General features: G+C 36.9%; 1 protein-coding gene across 1 annotated transcript; it reads left to right on the top strand.

Moving 5' to 3' along the window:
* On the top strand, positions 1-23,452 carry LOC131535811 (zinc finger protein 665-like). The gene is made up of 6 exons (XM_058768316.1): positions 1-241; positions 1,378-1,526; positions 4,546-5,343; positions 12,453-12,860; positions 21,136-21,180; positions 21,280-23,452. The coding sequence occupies exons 2-6, from the start codon at positions 1,442-1,444 to the stop codon at positions 22,353-22,355; spliced, it is 2,412 nt and encodes an 803-aa protein (XP_058624299.1). The 5' UTR covers positions 1-241; positions 1,378-1,441; the 3' UTR covers positions 22,356-23,452.
* The last annotated feature ends 748 nt before the right edge of the window (positions 23,453-24,200 follow it).

Genomic DNA, 24,200 nt, shown 5'->3' with positions numbered 1-24,200 from the left:
ATTGTGTTTTTGAATAATCTGTGGCCCTAATTAATATTTATTTTTATTGATACACTTTGCTATAAATGGTTTCTGGAGTTAAACATGACTGTTTCGCCTTTTAGAAACAATCTTAAATACTAAATGTGCTACACAATTCATTACATCAACCTTTGACATTTTAGCGTTTGGACGGGACTTTTATTTTGGTGTGGTGATGTGACGTCACAAGGCTGCGCCGCGCTCCTGATTCTGAAGAAAGGTTTGTTTTATTTCAACTTTCAAAGTTTTTAAATCAACGCTAGTCTTACGGGCTATTTTCCAGCGATGTATTTGGTTTAATTATCATTTGTAAGACTGTAATGATTTATCTGAGATTAATGTGCGTTATTTGTGAGAGTAAAGCCGCTCGTGAATCATGTTGTAGTCAGCTGTCAAACTGATGGAGAATCCTGTGAAAGAAACATTAGGTCGTTTTTATATGAATATAGATTACAGTTGCTCTTTCTGTGAAAATGGGTTCATTCATTATTTTTCTCTCTTTGTTCTACATGTCACCATTTCTGGTCATTAAAATGAAATTCAAAGTAACGTAGCCTTGAACCAATCTACAGTTTTACTGTATTTAATATAACTGTAATATAGAGGTAATATAGATGTCATGTCAAATAAAATATAAACATTATTTGTTTTTGTTTTGGAAAGGCTGAACATCTCAGTGTAAACCATTTCCAATGATTTTGTAACATTTTGAATAAATAAATGAATAAAAGCCCAAGATACTGTTAATTTAATGTATGTTTGAGACGCCCATTAATTTATGTAATGTATCATTAATATATGTTATTATTAGTATATAATTATTATTAGCATTATTTATATTAAGTCCTTATTTTGTTTTTATGTTGTTTGTCTTAAGAAGTAGTAAGTCTTCAGAACTGTAACTTTATAAATTCAATTTTAAAAAGTAATGATGGATAAATGGTGATTTTTGAAACTGCTTGTCAGTTTAACCAATTGCTTTGCGAAACGATTGACTGGATTGAATCACTGGACATCATCTGTTCAAAACTGTAAATACAACCAGAACAACAAACAACTACAAACCAACTGCAAATAAAGTCATTAAAGTGTAATCTAATAAATGTAATGTACAGGTCATTCAGTATCTAAACAAATGAAGTGTATGTTTAGCATTCTTTTATTAATTTGTAGTGCTATTGTTTTTTTTTTTTTTGTGATAATCAGGTCATTTAGGGCCATTAACTATGACTCTGACTGACTCCCTTACAAGTGCACTGACTACTGAACTAGGGAGGTGACTGAGATGCACCCAGAGATGTAGTTTGGATATATTGTTCTTTTTGTTAATTTTTTTTCTAATTTTAATCATAACAGATTGTCCAAACACAGAAAATTCCTGGTGAAGCAACCGAAATCCATGTGACCCACTCTTATAAAGATGGCGTTTATTAAAGAGGAGAGTGAAGACATCAAAATTGAAGAAGTATTCAGTCTGAAACAAGAAGATACTGAGGAACAAACAGGTTGGTTTTCATTCTCAAAGCTAAACTCACTCATTTGATATTTATTAAAATGCCAACCTCTAAAGATATGAATGATATTTTTTGAAGAATGTATTATGAGTGGTCTAATTTAAGTGGTTTTATTTGACATGGAGATGTTGAGGTCACATGACCAGAAAAATACTAATGCTACCTTCAAGTGCAGCTGAGATGTTACTTCCATTTATGTTGTGCATTAAATACAAATTAATAATTTAAATAATACATATGGGTAGTTGACAAATAGGCAGTAAACATGCTTTTTTTTATAAAAGAATATATACATACACACAACAGAAAAGTAAAGTTTAAATAAAATTAAGATTTATTATTCATCAACTTTTACTAAAGTGCAAATTATTATACGTAAGGAATGAAGTAATGAATATAAGAAGAAAAGGTAGAAGAATGCAAAAAGAGGGGAAAAGCAAAATAAATAATAGTAAGAAGGAGAAGAGTGAAGAAGTAAAAGAAAGTGTAAAGAAGTAAAGTTGGAACAAGGAATATTCAGGGAATTTACATCCTCCCAAACTGGTTTTTATGTTTCATAAGAAAAGATAATATAGACTTATTCATTATGCCATATGTTGTTGTATCGACTATAGATCGTGATCTGGCAAATGTTGTGGTTAAAAATAGATGTTTGACTAATGATTTTCACACCTTTAGAACAAACAGAGCAAAACGAGCATTTTCAAATATCATATTTTACATGTTACAAAAACACAGTTTCTGGATAGAACATAGTATCATTAATGAACTACTTCTAAGGCAGTAGTTGGAAGATGTTTAATATGTAATGAAACACCAGTAAAGAAGATATATCTTTCAAACATATAAAATGTGCGTAACATACATATTTTTGGAGAATACTACAATATGAACATGCATCTAACAAAATAAAAGATAAACATAAATCAGTAACATTTATGAGTAAATACTTGGATATGAATATATGATGTGGATTAATATAAGAAGCATAAATCAATGAATAATAAATCATAAATTAATACATCGATATGAAAATCAAAGAAAATATAACAACATTGATTATTTGGATTCACAGTTATAAAGCTTCAAGCAGTTTTAGGTTTAGATTTGTTGTAGTAGGAAAAAAATCTTTAGAGCTGCTGAATAATCTACATGGAGCCGATAATAAGAGACACTTTCTATGAACTGGGTCTTTTTTTTCTTTAAAAAAAAAAAGTTAGATAATTGTGTAGTTCATCAAACATATTTAATAGTTCTCCCTATAGAAGCATGGGATTATTTAAAAATAATCCGAAAATCAAAATTTTGTGTACCAAAAAAAAATTATTATTTTTTTCTGTTAGATCAAGGGTTTTTTTAGGCAGCGGCTATTTGCACTAAGTGTAAATAGCGATAGATGTTATTTACACTAAGTGCAAATAGCAAGAGATGCTATTTGCACTTATAGCAATGGATGCTATTTACACTGTGAAAATAGCAGTATTTTTTAACGATATGCTATTTACACTAAGTGCATATAGCTATAGATTCTATTTACACTGTTAAAATAGCAAGATTTTCTGCTATTTATACTACTTATTGCAAATAGTGGCAATTATCTGCACCTCAGTATTGTAGCACGTTATAAAACAGTACGCAATAACGTATTGAGTGTAAATTACAGTTTTAATTTGAATTATTAAATGGATGCCACCTTACTGGGTCAATAAAGCCCTCCCTACACCTACCCGATACTTTATTTTCAACTTTTTTATTATTTCCTTCATTCTTAGTGAAAATAAATGTCTTTCCGATCTTTTCATCATCTGAAACAAGGAGATATAAACATTGTATTCAGTTTAACTGCTGTACACAGACACACACATGTCTGTGTTATCTCTCCCCTTCTCCTGCATTCATTGATCTGCACACTAATGTTACTGAAGTTATTAGCTAGTTATGTTGGCCTGAGAAAGTCGACATACTGTTGGCTGTGTGAAAGATGCTTGGGACAGTTGACTGATCTGTCACTGCTCCCCGGGCCGTAGCTGGGGTTTGCGGGGCCCAGGTTGTACCTGTGGGCCTTGTTTGACACAGTTTAAAATATGTTTGTTCTATATATTTATTTGTGCTATTTACACAATGTTTTAAGTTTTTTTCAAGTTTGTAGGTGTCCAGGTACAGAAACCGAATAATCAAATATAAAATAGCATTGCATAGTCTTCACTGTATAAATTAAATATAGATTAATTCTTGTTAAACTACAAAGAGCTGTGAGTGGTTTTCTCTGATTTAATTTCGTGGATTAACATAAAGGATACCGACAGCAGCAAGTAAATTAGGTGCGATCACTTTAAGAGACGATACATCCAATATAATAGCCTACACATCCCATTTTTTTCTCAACTGTTTACATTCACTTAAGTTTACATTTGCTCTGTATGTGCGCACCGAACACGGCGCGCGAGGACTCGTTTGAGTTTTTCCGCGTCCTATGTTTGAATGTTTATAAACTCTTTTGAATGTTTAAATGGACATGGCATAAAAATGCGTGCAAATGATACGCTTTCCTGGTGACGTGCAGCAGTGGCACATTTTTAGGTTGGCCTCAGCCAGTCAGTTGAAATGAAAGAGTTGCGTAATGGTCATCAACAGAAACACAGCGTGATTTTCAAAAAGTCAGTGCTTCGATCGCAACACAGACTGGGTGAATTTATGAATAAACGTGTGAAAGTTCTGTCACAAAGATGTTGTTATGTATCCTCGCGCTTTTTTAAGTGGGTATACGGAAGTCCTTGACCTTTGCTAGTGGGTATATGCTGTATACCTGCGTATCACGTAGACTACACCACTGGTGTTGACTATCCCAATCACACCTTGGTGGGTAGAGTTAGTGTAAATAGCCTTTACCAACAAGGTGGGCTATTTGCACTTAGTGTAAATAGACACTCAGTTTTTTTACGTCCTTGCACACTTCTCTTCTTTATTTTATTGAGTTTCTGAAAATGAACTGTTTTTACTTTTATTTCAGAGTTGATTGAAGAAAACGAAGAGAATGAAGAATTGAGTGAAATTGATGAGAAAAACCATGTTAAAATTGGAGAACAACATTTGAGTTGCTCTCAAACCAAACAGAAAGATTTAAAGAAAAGAAGAGACAATAAATCTTTCACCTGCACTCAGTGTGGAAAGAGTTTCACATGCCAATATTATCTTGATGTTCATATGAGAGTTCATACTGGAGAGAAACCGTTCACTTGTGATCAATGTGGGAAGTGTTTTGCACACAAAGGAAACCTTAAGAAACACATGAACATCCACCTTAGAGAGAAGCTGTACACATGTAATCAGTGTGGCAAAATATTTCTGAGGGCTCCAGACCTGAAGACACACTTGACAGTTCATACAAAGGAGAAGCCACATTCATGCCATTTGTGTGGAAAGAGTTTTTCATGTTTACAAAATTTAAAAGAACATCAGAAAATACATACTGGCGTGAGAGAGTATGTGTGCTTTGAGTGTGAAAAGACTTTTACTTCAGCAAAGAGTTTAAAACGGCATGAGAGGATCCACACTGGAGAGAAACAATACAAGTGTTCACACTGCAACAAGAGATTCAATCAGTCAGGAGACCTAAAAACACATGAGAGGATCCACTCTGGAGAGAAACCTTACAAGTGTTCACACTGTGACAAGAGATTCAGTGTGTCAACAAGTCGGAAAACACACGAGAGGATTCACACTGGAGAGAAACCGTATCACTGCACTGAATGTGGGAAGTGTTTCATTCAATCATCTAATCTACACAGACATACAAAAAACTATCACAGTAAGTAGATAATCTTTAGATCCAGCACTTTCAGATCTGATGCTGCCTCCTCACCAAATGAGACACAATAATGCATCAAGCAATAAAATATCATCTGGATAAATCTGATCTAACCAGACATTACAAGTGACATTATAAGTAAATAAAGTTCAGCTTCATCTTCAAAACCAGAAGATTCAACGGAGATTCAGATCAACTCAACGATGGAGTTCCTCCCCAAAGAACAATGTTAAAAAGTTTTATTCTTGTATATCATTTTGCTTCATGATATAAATGACATAATTGTACTTCCTTATGAATGTCATATTATGTTCAATTGTCTTATAATGCATATGAATCACTTGTAGTTTGGTTACTCTTTCATGAAGGAAAGTAGCTTTTTACAAACCGTTCCTGTTCAGGAAGATGAAGAAGAGACTGTAACACTTTTAAGAGAGCCTGAGAATTATTGGTTATTGTTGACTTATGTTTTATTTGTTTTTGTTATTATTATAGTTATTCTTACACTTGTGATGTACTGTATTTACAAAATGGATATGCAGGCTATAGTGTCATGTAGCTTTGTAACTTGATCCTTCTGTGCTTCTCTTGTAAGTAGGGATGGTACCTGAACCCGGTATTAAAGGAGCCCTGGGGCTAAAATACAAAAGATTGTTTTATTGATAAGTTCTTATGGGTTCTGGAGAAATTAAGAAAATACGTTTAGTATTTATTATTTCTACCTAAACATTATCAAGCTAATTGTATCTTTCCAACCATTTCTATATGTGATAATATAAGACATTCATCACTGATGTGTTTTCGTTATTTGCAATCTAGAAGCAAGATCTCTCTTGTACTTTAGATTTGTGTAATGGATCTCATTCAATTTTCAATTTCTATTTTGGCTTCCAAGGATTATGAAAACAAGATGTTTGAGGTAAAGCAATTATTGTGCCACATTTTGTTTTATTGCTCAGGACACTGTTCTTGTTTAGCACTTTTAAGAGAGACTGAGATTATTTTTTTTTTGGAATGAAACCGCAAGTTTAGCCGCGAATGTTATAATCTCGTCCCTCAAAGCTGTAGTAGAAACTCCTTGAGTTACGCGCTCTTTCACCCGCTGCTCTTCCAACATTTTCAGATGAATTAGCTTATGGTTTATTTCGACCAAAACTTGAGTCGATACTTGTTGGAACTGTGGAAAGACAAACCGAAATGGAGAAAAACAAACAGAATGGAGAAAAAAACCCTTGGGAGAAACCAGGCTCAGTTGGGAACCAGTTCTCCTCTGGCCAGACGAAACCCGCAGTTCAATTCCCACCGCAGCCATGTCAGATTGTGTAAAGGGCTTATCTGATACCCGTGGTCGCATTTTAATTTATAATTTCATGTATTTGTTATATTTGAGTTTTATTCATTATTTGAAGTTTTTCATTTATTCATTTGCTATAATTGTAATGTATAGTCAACAAAAACGAGCAAAATGCATGCTAATATCTTCAGGAATGTCAAACATAATGTGTGTTTTTTTTTTAATAACTCTAATGTATTGTTGGAGTGTATGAAATACACATGTATAGGCAACATGTGATTTTAGCCTACACATTGTCAACAAGTAGTCTAACACATTATTGAATCAAATTTATTTGATTTCTTGCAGCTCTACAGTGTGGTCCACTTGTCTTTGCACCCTGGGAAGGGTAATGCTGTCACAAGGCTGTTTTTAGTAAGTATTATTTAAATTTATTTAATTTTTATTTACAGGTGAAGTCAAAAGTTTACATACACTTTGCAGACTCTGCAAAATGTTAATTATTTTACCAAAATAAGAGGGCTTATCATACAAAATGCATGTTATTTTTTTGTTTAGTACTGACCTGAATAAGATATTTCACATAAAAGACATTTACATATAGTCCACAAGAGAAAATAATAGTTGAATTTATAAAAATGACCACATTCAAAAGTTTACATCCCCTTGATTCTTAATACTGTGCTGTTACATGAATGATTCAGGTCAGTACTAAATAAATAACATGCATTTTGTATGATAAGCCCTCTTATTTTGGTAAATAAACATTTTGCAGATTCTGCAAGGTGTATGTAAATTTTTCAATTAAACTGTATTTATGTATTTTTCATCTATGCTACAGAATTTTCATTCACTATTTTCCTCATGCTGTCTGTTCATCTTTATTGGTGCTGTGGATAACAGGTTTTGTCTTTGTGTGTGTTTCAGTTTCACCACTGATGGGAAGAAATGTACTGGCAGACAGGGAGTGAGCAGAAGATCAGGACGGTGGTGCAGAGTGATGGCCATCAACCCCGCATGTCAACAGCTTCATTCAGTCCAAAATGATGTTTAAATGGAGGACTTCACAGAGAGGGTCAGTGGCCTGTTTGCCACCACCCACATGCCCTACATTTAGGGATGATGGTTATGAGAAACTTGTTGTTGTTTTTGCTAATTTTAAGATAGTTAAATTTTTAGATAGTTTTAAGATAAATCAAGTTCCCTCTTAGGACATTGATTCCCAATCCAGCCCCCAAGATGCATGTGTTTGTTTCATTTATATTCCTGCACACTTAAAATGCTTTCATGGCTGTAAATTGTTGATGCACCATACTAAAATTTTTGAAATGTTTTAATAAAAATACTTTTGTAAATATGTTTGGATTGTCTTTTGATTTGTAATGTTATTCTGATTTATAGTGGTATCACAATTTTACTTACTATATGTACTATTTCAACTACACAATACACCATAATAATAGCAAATTACAGAAGAAACAAAATTGCAAAGTACTGTAAAAATGCAGTACAACACTGTTTGTAGTTATACAGTACATTGTTCTACATACTGTAAAGTTGCATTACAGTACATTGCTGTAAAACAAATACAGTAACTTGCTAGCAACCGTGCTGCCAGTAACTTACTGGAAAAATACTGGACATTTTTTAACAGTGTGTTTGAATCAGTAACATTGTTTAAATCAGTTTTGTAAAAATACATTTAAAAGGGTCTGTAAGGAGGTGATGGTTTCACCTTTCCCCCCCTTCCTTTAACAAAGTGGTTCAGTCCAGGCAGCCATACCTGCCGTATTGTTCTTTTAGCGGTCTTCTCCTTCTCTCTCCTGAATGGAAGAGTCTTACTGATGTGTGAGCTGAAGCTGTCGTGACAATCTGTCTATATATAAAGTACATTTATAAAACATAAAAATACTCTCCTGTTGTTCTTCACTAATTGTCAACACAATGCAGACTCCAGAAGCATACGGTTACACTGGTGATGTGACCCGTGCGATTGTTCAGCAGCTGCCGAACTCCTGAGGTTGCTGCACAGACTAGGAGATGTCAGACTTCACTGCTTTCCTGCTTCATCGAGGAGATGTCGGACTTCACCGATTTTCCGCTTCGTCGAGGGGATGCATGGACTAAATGTTAAGGAGATTAGAAGACGTCAGACTTCGCCGCTTCACCGACAGGACGCATAGACTAAGTTTACGGTACTCTTAATACCAGCAAGATTAAGATTTACTAAGCGGACATTGATTTGATTTGATAGTGCCTCAAATGTTTTAAGTTGTAGATTATATTGATGGTTACTTGTTATTTTCCCTGTGGTTGTCCACAAGAGATGACGTATGAGGTCTGGGGGAATTATGCGTGAACACGAAAAATAGGAAGTGAAATGTATGGTGAATAAAAGCGAGACCTCAGTTCTACAAAAGGTGTCAATCAATTTGTTTATACACATCTACATGGTGTCAGAAGTTAGACTGTAGTAACGATGGCACAAGGACTTCATAAGATTGACCCCCTTGTCTTTTACGAGAATATTGCGGACAACTGGACGAAGTTTAAGCACGAATGGCACTTATACCGCAACACCGGTCTTTCAGCAGCAACCAAAAATGTGCAAGTGTACATGTTTCTCAACCTCACTGGTCCCGATGCTCAAGATAAATACACTGAACAAAATTATAAACGCAACCCTTTTGTTTTTGCCCCCATTTTTCATGAGCTGAACTCATGAGCCTATTTCTCTCAAATATTGTTCACAAATCTGTCTAAATCTGTGTTAGTGAGCACTTCTCCTTTGCCGAGATACTCCATCCACCTCACAGGTGCGGCATATCAAGATGCTGATTAGACAGCATGATTATTGCGCAGGTGTGCCTTAGGCTGGCCACAATAAAAGGCCACTCTAAAATGTGCAGTTTTATCACACAGCACAATGCCACAGACATCGCAAGTTTTAAGGGAGCGTGCAATTGGCATGCTGACTGCAGGAATGTCCACCAGATCTGTTGCCCGTGAATTGAATGTTCATTTCTCTACCATAAGCCGTCTCCAAAGGCATTTCAGAGAATTTGGCAGCACATCCAACCGGCCTCACAACCGCAGACCACGTGTAACCACATCAGCCCAGGACCTCCACATCCAGCATCTTCACCTCCAAGATTGTCTGTAACCAGCCAATCGGACAGCTGCTGCAACAATCAGTTTGCATAACCAAGGAATTTCTGCACAAACTGTCAGAAACCGTCTCAGGGAAGCTCATCTGCATGCTCGTCGTCCTCATCGGGGTCTCGACCTGACTGCAGTTTGTCGTCGTAATCGACTTGAGTGGGCAAATGCTCACATTCGATGGCATCTGACACTTTGGAGAGGTGTTCTCTTCACGGATGAATCCTGGTTTTCACTGTACAGGGCAGATGGCAGACAGCGTGTATGGCATCGTGTGGGTGAGCGGTTTGCTGATGTCAACGTGGATCGAGTGGCCCATGGTTGTGGTGGGGTTATGGTATGGGCAGGCGTATGTTATGGACAACGAACACAGGTGCATTTTATTGATGGCATTTTGAATGCACAGAGATACCGTGACGAGATCCTGAGGCCCATTGTTGTGCCATTCATCCATGACCATCACCTCATGTTGCAGCATGATAATGCACGGCCCCATGTTGCAAAGATCTGTACACAATTCCTGGAAGCTGAAAACATCCCAGTTCTTGCATGGCCAGCATACTCACCAGACATGTCACCCATTGAGCATGTTTGGGATGCTCTGGATCGTCGTATACGACAGCGTGTTCCAGTTCCTGCCAATATCCAGCAACTTCGCACAGCCATTGAAGAGGAGTGGACCAACATAAAACTGCACATTTTAGAGTGGCCTTTTATTGTGGCCAGCGTAAGGCACACCTGTGCAATAATCATGCTGTCTAATCAGCATCTTGATATGCCGCACCTGTGAGGTGGATGGAGTATCTCGGCAAAGGAGAAGTGCTCACTAACACAGATTTAGACAGATTTGTGAACAATATTTGAGAGAAATAGGCCTTTTGTGTACATAGAAAAAGTCTTAGATCCTTGAGTTCAGCTCATGAAAAATGGGGGCAAAAACAAAAGTGTTGCATTTATAATTTTGCTCAGTGTATGACACTTTTACTTTCAAGGAGGGGGAAGATCCGGAGGATTCAGAGGTACTGATCAAGAAATTTTAGCCTGTAAAGAATGTAATTATGGACAGACATGCATTTAATATAATGAACCAGAAGCCACATGAAACAGTCCAGTCGTACGTTGCCACGTTAAAAACACTTGCCAGAAAATGCGAATTTGGCATGCTGTACGACGAACTGATGAGAGATCGATTAGTATGTGGCATTCACAATGACAATATCTGCACACAGCTGAAAGAAAAAAATCTAACGTTAAACTCAGCTATCGAAATATGCATGCTACATGAGCAGTCTGAAAAGGGAAACAAAGAAATAAAAAAAGAAGCAGTCATCAAAGAACTAAAGAAGGAAAGCGAAGTTTGTACAGTGCAGTATCCTATATGCTCTAACTGTGGCGGCCAGCATTCATCTGACCGCATCAGCTGTCCAGCCTTCAACAAGCGCTGCGACGCGTGTGGAAAATGGAACCACTTCTCTAAATGTTGCAGATCAAGCAAAACACGCACCTACAACAGAACAAGGTCCATCTCAGTCAAGCAGAGCACCCCACACCATACGCAGAGGAGGACAAACACATAGAATAAGTGAAATTGATGCACAGATTGCATATGAACTAGCAGATCTGGTTCATATGCATCTCGTGAAGGAAGCACGGGCCACAGGTTTTTTTTTTTTTTTTGGAGGGGGGCTACTTTGAAAAAAAAAAAAAAAGACTTTCTGAAAGTCATTTTCAGATGCAAAAACAGGGATATACACAAACACGAAACTTGTAAATACGAAATTTGGGTAACACTTTATTTTAAGATGTCATAATACAGAGTAATTACCTAATTAAGTACTTAGTAGTAGCCGTTGTGCTTACATGAAACAAAATGTACTTACCATGTAACTAAGTTATGGAACAGCCTGTACTTATAATTTGTAATTATGTAGATATAATAGGCAGAGTCTGTTACACAGCTACTAGTACACTTAAGTACAATCTTTATACACTTTATTTTAAGTAGCTTATGCCTGTGTAATATTCTGTAACTGTAATGTAATGTAATTAGAAATGTGCTGTGTACTGCTGGGTTAAATCAAACTAAGGTGCAGCTGGACAAGGTGTACAGTATAGATACACATGAAGTAGACTTAAGTACAATCTTGATACACTTTATTTTAAATAGCTTATGTTTGTGTAATATTCTGTAATTTTCATGTGTTTTGTGTTTTTCAATGACATTTGACTAGCTTGAGTCACTTGATTCGCTCATTTTTCTCCTCTAATCCTTACTCACGAAGACTGTTGATGCTGATCAAATACCATGTGAGACTAATTTTAATTACTTTTCGTTTATTTGTGCAGATCGGCTTTTTGTAAGGAAAAACAAAAAACAGATCACCTTAGAAGCACTAAGTAAATATTCCCCGTATTATTTCGCTCCTCTCTCCGCTTCACTCCAGTCCAGCGGGTGGCGCTAACACACAGACGTTTGTTTGCCAAACACCATTAAACCTCAGAGGAAGAAGTTTAGTTTCACCGCGCTCTCTGTTGTTTTCTCGGGATGCTATTTTATTGCAAACTGTTAGAAATGTTTCTGTAAATATAAAAATACAGTTTTTGAATCAGGTCAGTAAATACCTGTAATATTCTCATCCTCACAGTCGTGACTAAGTTTTGAAGCAAGCAGGAATATCTGGAGGAGTATCATCTGAACTGAGATCTGCTGTGAAGATGGTGTTTGTCAAAGAGGAGAGTGAAGAGAACACGAGTGAACCAGAAACATGGATAATAAAACACGAGGAACCAGAACCCCGGAGAATAAAACAAGAGGAACCAGAACCCTGGAGAATAAAACAGGAGGAACCAGAACCCCGGAGAATAAAACACGAGGAACCAGAAACCTGGAGAATAAAACAGGAGGAACCAGAACCCCGGAGAATAAAACAAGAGGAACCAGAACCCTGGAGAATAAAACAGGAGGAACCAGAACCCTGGAGAATAAAACAGGAGGAACCAGAACCCCGGAGAATAAAACACGAGGAACCAGAAACCTGGAGAATAAAACATGAGGAACAAGGAGGTTGGTGTTTATTCTTTATTCATATTTAATGACTGTTTGTGGTACATTAGGCTATAAAGCTTTAACCCTCTGGGGTCTGAGGGGTTTTGGGGCCCTGGAGAAGTTTTGACATGCCCTGACATTTGTGGGGTTTTTTTTCAGTATTTAAAAAAAATATATATTATATATATATATATATATATATTTATTAATGGCTTAAGTGTGATTACACTGTATTCAGCACAAACTGTGCTACAATAATACATGAGCAGCATGTACCCTACATGTTTGTGTTTTTGAGAAAACAACATTCAAATTAACCTCAAATTAATGACATTACTTAACTTTTTCTTTAATTAATCGGCACATGATGTGTTACAGGTCATTTAAAGTTATCATTGTGTTAAATTAGAAAATCACTGAATAGACATTACAAAAAAAGTAGCTTTAGAAAGAAATGCTAATTCAACACAACAATACAGATAAATACTGAAATATGAAATGATTTTAAAAAAGAAACGATGCTCTAAACATAAAACAAAAAGCGCCACTAGGTGGTGGCAAATCACTGCCATATGATGCGATTTCAAGTTTTCCTTTCTCTTTGGAGTGTTACAAGCTGTTTGTGCATAGATAAGATCCCTGAAGTTGCAAAGACTAAAGTCTTTATCAGAGACTAAAGAGATATTCTTTATCAAAGTTAAGACTAGGCATGGGACGATAACCGGTTTCAAGGTATACCGCGGTTTGGAAAATTCACGGTTTCAAAACCACTAAAATTTTCCGTTATACCGTAGGAGGTAATTCTGACTTTGCTATGACAATCTGGCGCTTGTGACTGCAAGTATGTTTTGTTATTAGTTTAAGTATTTGCTATTGACTGTTCAAATGCAGAGTTTTGCGTGTCATGTAAAAATCTATAGCAAATAAACAGCATATTTGAACAAATTACCATTATAAATACAATGAATATAAAACATCTGTTTGTAATTGCACCAGTATGAAGGTATTTTTAGTGTTTCAAATTTATATACATAAAGTTTACCTATGATTTTGGTACTAAAGAAAAAACTAACAGTAATATTCAGGTAAATAATAGCCTACAAAACAAATTCAATAAAATAATCAAATGACACTGTATGTGTCTTCCCTGTATATGTAGATGGATTAATGCTTATTAAAGGCTTAGTTCACCCCAAAATGAAAATAATGTCATTACTCACCCTCATGTCGTTCCAAACCCGTAAGACCTTCGTTCATCTTCGGAACACAAATTAAGATATTTTTGATTAAATCGGAGAGCTATCTGACCCTCCATAGGCAGCAACGCAACTGAAATGTTCCCAGGTAGAAACGTAGTAAATACACCGGTAAAACAGTCCATGTGACATCAGTGGCTCAACTTCAATTTTGCGATGCTACGAGAATACTTTTTATTGTACAAAGAAAACAAAAATAACAATTTACTCAACCATTTTTCTATCCCGAGTTACGTCTTCCACCATTTTGGAGAGTACCCAAGAACGTATTTGATGTAATCAGTGTTGTTTACATTCGGGGGGGAAAGCGTGCGCATGAACGAAGGCTGCGTAATAAGCGTTCTTTACGCTTAGGCGAAAGCGTGCGTATGCTTTGTGATGATCTCTAAAATGGCGGATGACGTAACTCGGGGGAGAAGAATGGTTGAGTAAATTGTTATTTTTGTTTTCTTTGTACAAAAAAAGAGAAATGTATTCTTGTAGCGTCGCAAAACTATTGACTATTCAAATGCGGAGTTTTGCGTGTCGTGTGTGTGTGTGTGTGTGTGTGTGTGTGTGTGTGTGTGTGTGTGCGTGTGCGCGCGCTCGCTCGCGTGTGTGAGAGGGAGACACGGGCTGTATCCGAAATCGCCCCCTATACCCTCAAATAGTGCACTATTTGAGGGGACAGCCATTTTAAGTGGTGTTCGAAACCATAGTGGATGTTCTCGAGTGCACTCATTCAATTCCACAATGCACCGCAAAAACGAGTGTACAACCGATGTACACTCAACGGCTAGAGATAACCCATAATGCACTGTGAGAGTCGCGCGCCGAATGAATTCCCGCGTCTCGCCAGAAGATGGCGCCCGCAGCTGAATCATCCATTCATTGATTTAAGAAGCGCTCGTCCATGGCGTAATACAGCGTAATACAACAAAGGTACAAACTAATTGTAAATTGACTATTAGGGTTTATGCATAATTTCCATGACAGAGTTCAAGATAAATCCTTAAATCTTACTACTGAAGCTGCCCGTTTAAAATGATTATTAAACAGCAAGCAAACTATGCAAAAGCGGCAGTCCTTCCGGTGCACTGAGTGTCCGAATTCACTCACTCGTTTCATTCACTCCTTCAAGTGAACTGTATGAGTGGACTAATGTAGGGAATAGTGAATGAGGGTATAGGGGGCGATTTCGGATACAGCCACGGTCACACAACTGCGGCTTGTTTACTGCAAACACATAAGAGCTTCATCAATGTGTCTGTCACTCGAGACTGTTCCCCTCTCGGGCTTCAACTGATGGTAAAACTAAGGATATTTTTAACTGTCTTTACATTTATTTTGAAAGCTAAGGCTTGCGATTATAGAAAGGGGCGTTACAGAGAGGCGGGGCATAGAGGACCTACAATAATGTACAGTATTTGGTTTTTTTTTTACATTAAAGCATGTCAACATATTCTGTTACACCAAATACACAAAATAATGATCTTTAAATCTTTAAAAAAGCATCATATGACCCCTTTAAGTAAGTCATTCAGTCTTTCATTCAATCGATTCGTTCAAACGGCATTCATTCAGAAACTAAGTAAGTGACTGGCTTTTTAAATGGCTGACTGAATCATTGACTCAATTGATTAGTTTAAAAACGTGGATTCATTCAGTAAAGAAACACTGCTGAACGTTGATCTCAACAGTTCTCCTAGGGCTTTATTTTTGTTGGCAAAATGAATGTATCTAAAATGCAATTATTTGCTTATTTTCATTTTTAAGCTAAAACTTTTATGTAACCTTTTTTTATTATTTCTACCAGCCAATGATGATTCTGAAAGAAAACATGCAGTGTTTGTTATAGTAACGCATGCAACTTTCAAGCGCATCTGACTTACAGAACCGGGCTCTTGAATTTCAGCATTGCTGTTAATGTTATGGTTATTTTAGCAAATAGTTCAACACAAGAGGGTAAACTTTATCACTCGACTGAATCTGCACATGCATTTTAGAAGGTATTCTTGCTCCGTCCAAGCAGTAAATGCAAATATCTCTGAAATGGTGCTTTTCCACTGCATGGTACGGTTCAGTACGGCTCACTTTTGGGGGTTTTCCACTGGGTACAGTACCTGGTACTTTTTTTAGTACCACCTCAGCTGAGGTTCCAAGCGAACCGTACCATTACCAAAATGTGACGTGTAAACTCTACTGATCACTGATTGGAAAAACTCCAAATACGCCCCACAGAAGAAGCCCAAGAAATCCCTGTCATTGCAGCTGAATAAACAGAAGATTTAACTGCTTTCATTGATTCAACATGACTAATAAACACACAGCTACAACAACATATATTTTATCTGAGTGCTTCTTATTATAATTTTCCTTATAATAAAGTATATAATAATGCAAGGCCTTTATCACTGCTTAGAATACTATGAAATATGTTGCGTGCGTTATTCTGTGTGAGAAGCCACATCGTCTCACAGAAGGATTAATTTCAAAAACTCGACTGATGTTATGAAGTGAGTTTGGAGTAAAAACGTTATTAAATATGGAATTTCACATGCTTTCAGATGGTGCAGCACAGAGCCGTAGTTCACTGAGAAGCTATGCAAACGACTTTATTATTGCAGCGTGATTTCATAATATCGATGATATTGTCTGCGAATGTTTTTTCTTTTTTCTTTTTGCATAGCCTGCCAGTGAACTACAGCTCTGTGTAGTAAATGCTGCTCCATCTGAAAGCATGTGATGGAGATTTATTTCTGATTGCAAAACTGGCTTTACTGACAATCGCATTCAATTAATCATACAGCCGTAACAGTCATAATTAAACATAATAATTTGAAGATTTTGTAACACAAGTGTCTATTTTCTACGGCAGGGCTCCAGACATTTTGCGGTTTTGCAACCATTTTTCTGCCGGTGCGACCATCGCATTGCCCAACTCATAAGTGCTGCCATTTGTGTTACATATGAGAAACATCAAATGGCAAATGAAACAAAAACAAAACAGTACATTAATGCCATCTTGTGCTTCAGCAAGTTATCTCTGGCTAAAACTAGAACTAAAACGTTAAAGTTAGTGAGTCTATGCTAACATACAAACCTAAATAGCAAACTATTCTCACATCATGTACAGTGTAGGTCAAAAACACATAAGGTCTAACGTTACATTTCAGTGCCTCTCCATATTACATTGGTTAAGTGTAAATTAATTTAATCTTACACTGCGGTACATGAACAGTGTTAATCCGGCATGTTGTCATTGCGATCATGATGGCCGTAACATGAGGCTTCTTGAGGCTATTTTTAAATATTTATTTTAAAATCTTTTATAAATCCCTCCATGGCATATTTAAATCCCACAGTTGAATGATGGTTGCTCTGTGTCCAAAATTTATCAAAAACATATTGGGATGAGGTTTTCACACTGAGACATTAAGTCACCAATTCCGTTTGTTTGTCCGAGTGAGCAAGGGGGGCGGGACTTACAGATAATAGAGAGCAGCGCAAGCAAACTGGTCAGCAAATGAGCTCAGAACAGGTTTACTTGGGAACCAATGTTGATCTCGCAATACGGTTACTGCACAGCGCTGCGAGATCTAGTGAGAAGCGTTTGAACTCACCACAGACTGAATAAGTTTGCTGCGAGATCTAGTGAGAAGCATTCAAATTCTGCACAGAATTCTGTTATGAACAGATCAAACAGCACTGACGCAGAAACCCAAAAGCATTAACGCTAACTGTAAACATGGTGTATTTTCAGAAATAGTCCAATGTTATTAGATCATTAATTTCTGGGTTTGTACAACCTTTTGAGAGACAAATTCAAGAACTTTTCAATGACTTTCAAGTAGAGATGTTCTGATACCCTTTTTCCCTTCCCGATACCGATACCTGGGTCTGTATCTGGTTATACAGCAGCATGTACTACTAGCTACTTTGTACTACAATTATTTCATGGTGTGCTTTACCAGATATACATACATACATGCACACATACATACATAAATTATATATATATATATTTAGCCTGGCGAGTAAACAAAAAATATAATATGTTTGGAAAATGGCACAGCTTTTTAAATGTCTAAAAGTACACTCTTAACATCAGTCAGTCAGGCATTATAAATACAGGTGCATCTCAATAAATTAGAATCTCGTGGAAAAGTTCATTTATTTCAGTAATTTAACTCAAATTGTGAAACTCGTGTTTTAAATCAATTCAATGCACACAGACTGAAGTAGTTTAAGTCTTTGCTTCTTTTAATTGTGATGATTTTGGCTCACATTTAACAAAAACCCACCAATTCACTATCTCAACAAATTAGAATACTTCATAAGACAAATAAAAAAAAAAAAAAACATTTTTAGTGAATTGTTGGCCTTCTGGAAAGTATGTTAATTTACTGTATATGTACTCAATACTTGGTAGGGGCTCATTTTGCTCATTACTTCCTCAATTCGGCGTGGCATGGAGGTGATCAGTTTGTGGCACTGCTGAGGTGGTATGGAAGCCTAGGTTTCTTTGACAGTGGCCTTCAGCTCATCTGCATTTTTTTGTCTCTTGTTTCTCATTTTCTTCTTGGCAATACCCCTTAGATTCTCTATGGGATTTAGGTCTGGTGAGTTTGCTGGCCAGACAAGCACACCAACACCATGGTCATTTAACCAACTTTTGCTGCTTTTGGCAGTGTGGGCAGGTGTCAAATGAAATTTTTCAAAAAAAAAATGAAATCAGCATCTTTAAAAAGCTGGTCAGCAGAAGGAAGCATGAAGTGCTCCAAAATTTCTTGGTAAACGGGTGCAGTGACTTTGGTTTTCAAAAAACACAATGGACCAACACCAGCAGATGACATTGCACCCCAAATCATCACAGACTGTGGAAACTTAACACTGGACCTCAAGCAACTTGGGCTATGAGCTTCCTCCAGACTCTAGGACCTTGGTTTCCAAATGAATGATTGTCTTCTGGACAACTGTCAGATCAGCAGACTTAAACTAATTTAGTCTGTGTGCATTTAATTTATTTAATACACATTTACATTTACGCATTTAGCAGATGCTTTTATCCAAAGCGACTTACATTGCATTCAAGTTACAGTTTTTACATTTTATCAGCTCTTGCTCTCCCTGGGAATCGAACCCATGATCTTGGCATTGCTAGCGCCATGCTCTACTATTTGAGCTACAGGAAAGCCAAAAACAATACACGAGTTTCGCAAGTTGAGTTGAATTACTGAAATAAATTAACTTTTCCCCGACATTCTAATTTATTGAGATGCACCTGTATATTATGATAATCAAGTATTATTTAATGATATAACTTTAGTTATTAGAATTAAAACTCGGTAACCATGTATGAATGCATATTGGTCATTTTAACTGAACTTAGGACTGGTGGTGGTGCTTTTTTGGTCATTAAATTGTTTCCGTAAAAAATAGGGAAAAAACTATCAATAATACTGATAAGATAATAATCATACTATGAATTCTACTAAGAACAATATAAAACACACTAAGGATTAACGAGCTGCTGGATTCTTGAATATTAATCACGTTGTCTCGAACTGATTTGCTGAAATCAAAACAGGGATGATAATAGGTGAGCACCAGCCAATGAGATTGCTGTTTGCACATTAGCTCCGCCTACTACTGGAAAACCGGTAAAAGTTTCAACCGGTAAAAAAAAAAAAACAGTTCTTAAAAGCTGAATAATTCCAAAGGAACTCCGTTGTTTTGACAGGAAAATACAACAAAGACTATCGTTTACATGTAGTGCGTCAATTCTGCATGGTAAGACTCTCTCTCTTTCTCTTTCTCTTTGTGTGTGAGAAAAAAGCAAAGTGACGGCGAGTCGTGCGCCTTCACACTAGAGTTTACGGAACGTCAAGTACAATTCCGCTGCATCCATTCAGATAAACTGAAAAATTGCACTGATCGCTTGAAGGAGAGTGAAACTCTGAAGCGCTCTGTCAGAGTGTTCAGCGAGTGAAAATATATCTGTGCTAAACTTATACATAGCCTCCAACTCACACACTGGCAAGTAAAATCTGAGCATTTATTAGCCAGTGGCTAATATTATACATCATTTAGTCGCCCCGGGGTGAAGATTTAGTTGCAAATGCGAGTGATTTACTGGCAATGTGCTAGCACGTTTGTATTTCTTCTTCGCTGCTCTAAATAGTGGTTGCTTGTGGCAACACAGCACAACTTCCTGTGTTAGCATTCTGAGCAGCGAAGAAGAATTGATTTCTGATTTGCAACGTTAAGCAATGCTAGCAGGCATAACAATAGGTCTTGTTTAAGAAAATGGTATCGGATCGATACATGTGTTTAAGTTCTCGCCGATACCGATGCCAGAATTTTTTTTTGGTATCGGTGGAATTTCCGATACTAGTATCGGAATCGGAACAACCCTACTTTCAAGAATTCCACACAGCTATTTCCAGCACTTTAAAACTCTAAAAATGATTAAATCGGACAAAACACAATGTATATCAAAATATAGTTTTGTGGTTAAAAAGCACTTTAAAACTTAAAAATACACCAAATTACCACAATAACCAGTAGATGGCAGCACAGGAGCGCTTATTGGCTTATTAGCCATTCATTTGTACTTGCTTTATATTTTGAAATTATAAAATAACTATTATAAAACATCAGATCATCAACAAATCAAATTCTGTCAAAGTTTTGCGCTATTTTTGTGAATATAGTAAGAAAACTAACAAATCACCAAACTGTTCTTCACTTTGCATCTGAATTGCACATCAATTAAAATCACTGAAGTTGTCGGTCAGTTCTATATAAGACTATAGAAGAATAATGGTACATGAAGTAAAAGTAGAATATATTAATTTTCTATATGAAAATTTGATTTTGCAACTTACTGATGTTACTAAAAGTAAATTTTGTATGCTTCCCAACTCGAGCTCAGTGCTTTACTGTCAAATGTGTATTACCAAGAATGTAATATTATTAGTAACTGCACTTATTAATGCAAAACAATAGTAATTTTATGATTAAATTATCTTTATTTTTGATACCCCACACACCAGCCCCCAGCACTACCAAACCTGCTTCTGGTGCCACCATCTGTAAAAGTTAGTGGCGCTGCTCTCAAATGTTAGTCTGGAGCCCTGCACTGTTACATCAGGGTTCACTTTTATGTTCACATTTAACCATTTTTACTTTGATTTCAGAGTTGATTGAAGAAAAAGAGAAGAATCAAGAATCAAGCGAAGCTGAGAAGAAAAATCATGCCAAAACTGAAGAAAAACCTTTGAGTGGCCCTCAAACCAAACTGAAAGATTTAAAGAAAAGAAGAGCCAAGAAATCTTTCACCTGCACTCAGTGTGGAAAGAGTTTGACAGGCAAAACAAGTCTTGATATTCACATGAGAGTTCATACTGGAGGGAAGCAGCACACATGTGATCAGTGCGGTAAAATGTTTTTATGGGCTTCAGTTCTTAAGGAACACTTGAAAATTCATGCAAAGGAGAAGCCACATTCATGTAAATTGTGTGATAACAATTTTGTGCGTCTACAAAATTTGGAAGTAGGTCAGAAAATACACACTGTGGAAGAGTGCATGTGCTTTGAGTGTGAAAAGACTTTTACTTCAGCGACGTGTACAAAACTGAATGAGAGCATCCACACTAGAGAAAAACCTTATAAGTGTCCACACTGTGACAAGAGATTCAATAGGTCAGGAGACCTGAAAACACATGAGAGGATTCACACTGGAGAGAAACCTTATAAGTGTTCACACTGTGACAAGAGATTCAGTCAGTCAGGACAACTGAAAATACACAATAGGATCCACACTGGAGAGAAACCTTATAAGTGTTCACACTGTGACAAGAGATTCAGTCGTTCAGCACATCTGAAAACACATGAGATGATCCACACTGGAGAGAAACCTTATAAGTGTTCACACTGTGACAAGATATTCATTAGGTCAGGAGACCTGAAAACACATGAGAGGATTCACACTGGAGAGAAACCTTATAAGTGTTCACACTGTGACAAGATATTCATTAGGTCAGGAGACCTGAAAACACATGAGAGGATTCACACTGGAGAGAAACTTTATAAGTGTTCACACTGTGACAAGATATTCATTAGGTCAGGAGACCTGAAAACGCATGAGAGGATTCACACTGGAGAGAAACCCTATAAGTGTTCACACTGTGAAAAGAGATTCAGTCATTCAGCAAATCTGAAAAGACACGAGAGGATTCACACTGGAGAGAAACCATACAAGTGTTCACACTGAGATTTAATCATTCAGGACATCTGAAAACACATGAGAGGATCCACATTGGAGAGAAAATGTATCACTGCACTGCACGTGGGAAGTGTTTCATTCAATCTTGTGCTGTACACAGTCATACAAAAAACAATCACAGTGAGGCCCCGTACACACGGAGACGCATTTAGCTGTATACGTAAAAACAGTGGTGGACTACATGCTTGTGTTCTTTCTGCAGAAGCTACTGAGCCGATTAGCTTTGCTAATTTTATTAGCTTTTCTTGTTATGTTGGGTTCGTATACAGTGTGCAAGGTTTATGCGCATGCTCCAAGTCTTCTCTGTTTTTAGTGCATCTCTGTGGCAGAATTACAGCGCCACATACTGGTCTGTCATGAATGCTACATCATTTTGAGTCTGTTTCAGTGGTTTTGTGTGTACGCACATATTTCTTGAGACAACGCTGTGTTTACGGAAGAACAAGACAATAAAAGATTGGATAGGGAAAGCTGGCTTCGTGTGGATGAGTCCTAAGTAGATTATCTTCAGATCCTATGCTGTCTCCTCATTAAATACAACATAATAATGCATCAAGCTGTAAAATATAATCTATATAAATCTGTCCTAACCAGACATTACAAGTGACATGACAAAGAAACATTATCTAAAGTTTTCACAGTAAATAACGTTCATCTTCATCTTCAAAACCAGCAGATTCAACTGTGAGATTCAGATCAACTCAAAGATGGAGTTCCTCCTCAAAGAACAATGTTAAAAAGTTTTATTCTTGTATATCAGTTTGTTCATGATAAAAATGTGCTTCTCTTGTAAGTAGGAATGTAGGGACCGCAAGACCCTACAACGGACAGTGAACACCGCTGCAAGGATCATCGGTGCCCCTCTCCCCTCCATCCTGGATATTTTCCTCACACGATGCTCCAGCAAAGCCAATAGTATCGTGAAGGACTCCACACACCCCTCCCACAGTCTCTTCCAGCTCCTACCATCAGGAAGACGGTACCGGAGCATCAGAGCCCGCTCTGCCAGACTGCTCAACAGCTTTTTCCCCCAGGCTGTGAGAGCCCTGAACTCAAATCACCCCGCCTCTCTGAACCCCCATACAAACCCCTACCTCCTGTAACATGTAACGTGCAATTCAAGTGTGCTACACACAGGTGAGTGGGCCTGTACAAACCACCTGTAGTAGCACACTCTCCTCCTCTATGCGCACTTGTCACTTTTCACACACACTGCTGTGTGTACACAAATCCCACAAAAAGAACTCAGTAATATATGTATGTTTACATGCTCATGCACTACAAATCATCCTGCACTGTTCCCCAGCCAGCTGCTTGAACTCAATGTTTCTCCTTGCACATGTACAGTACTTATCTGAAGCATTCATATAGTTTGTATAGTTTGTATTTTTTAGTTTGTATAGGTACTTTTTTATAGATAGTATATTTATATTTATAGTCAAAATCTATCAGTAGGATAGTTGTGTATAGGTTTATATTGTCTTACTCCATTGTTGTATGCCTGTATTTATGTAGCACCGTGGTCCTGTGAGGCACGACATTTCGTTCCACTGTATGCCCCCGCATGTAGCGGAATGACAATAAAGCTCAACTTGACTTGACTTGACTTGAATGAACCCGGTATTAAACAAGCTCTGGGGCTAAATTACAGAAGACTGTAGTATCAAAAAGTGAATGTTTAAGAGCACCTATTATGCAAAATCCACTTTTACATGGTGTTTGTACATAAATGTTTGTTGGCAGTGTGTGAGCACAACCACCCAACCAAGGTTATTTTCGTAAACTAAAACTAAGATGAAAACGACTGATGAAAAATTTTTGTAAACTGAAAAT

This window comes from Onychostoma macrolepis, chromosome 03 (genome assembly GCF_012432095.1).
Source record: "Onychostoma macrolepis isolate SWU-2019 chromosome 03, ASM1243209v1, whole genome shotgun sequence".
NCBI classification, from domain to species: domain Eukaryota; kingdom Metazoa; phylum Chordata; class Actinopteri; order Cypriniformes; family Cyprinidae; genus Onychostoma; species Onychostoma macrolepis.
The sequence above is the reverse complement of the archived record's forward strand: the minus strand, read 5'-3'. Positions and strand labels throughout refer to the sequence as shown.

What these genes read in the sequence shown, in the direction of transcription:
- LOC131535811 (XM_058768316.1), top strand. Translation starts at nt 1,442, where the DNA reads ATGGCGTTTATTAAAGAGGAGAGTGAAGACATCAAAATTGAAGAAGTA. An exon ending in AGATACTGAGGAACAAACAG is followed by an intron (nt 1,527 to 4,545) that starts GTTGGTTTTCAT and finishes CTTTTATTTCAG; the next exon opens with AGTTGATTGAAGAAAACGAA. An exon ending in AAAACATGAGGAACAAGGAG is followed by an intron (nt 12,861 to 21,135) that starts GTTGGTGTTTAT and finishes CCCACACACCAG; the next exon opens with CCCCCAGCACTACCAAACCT.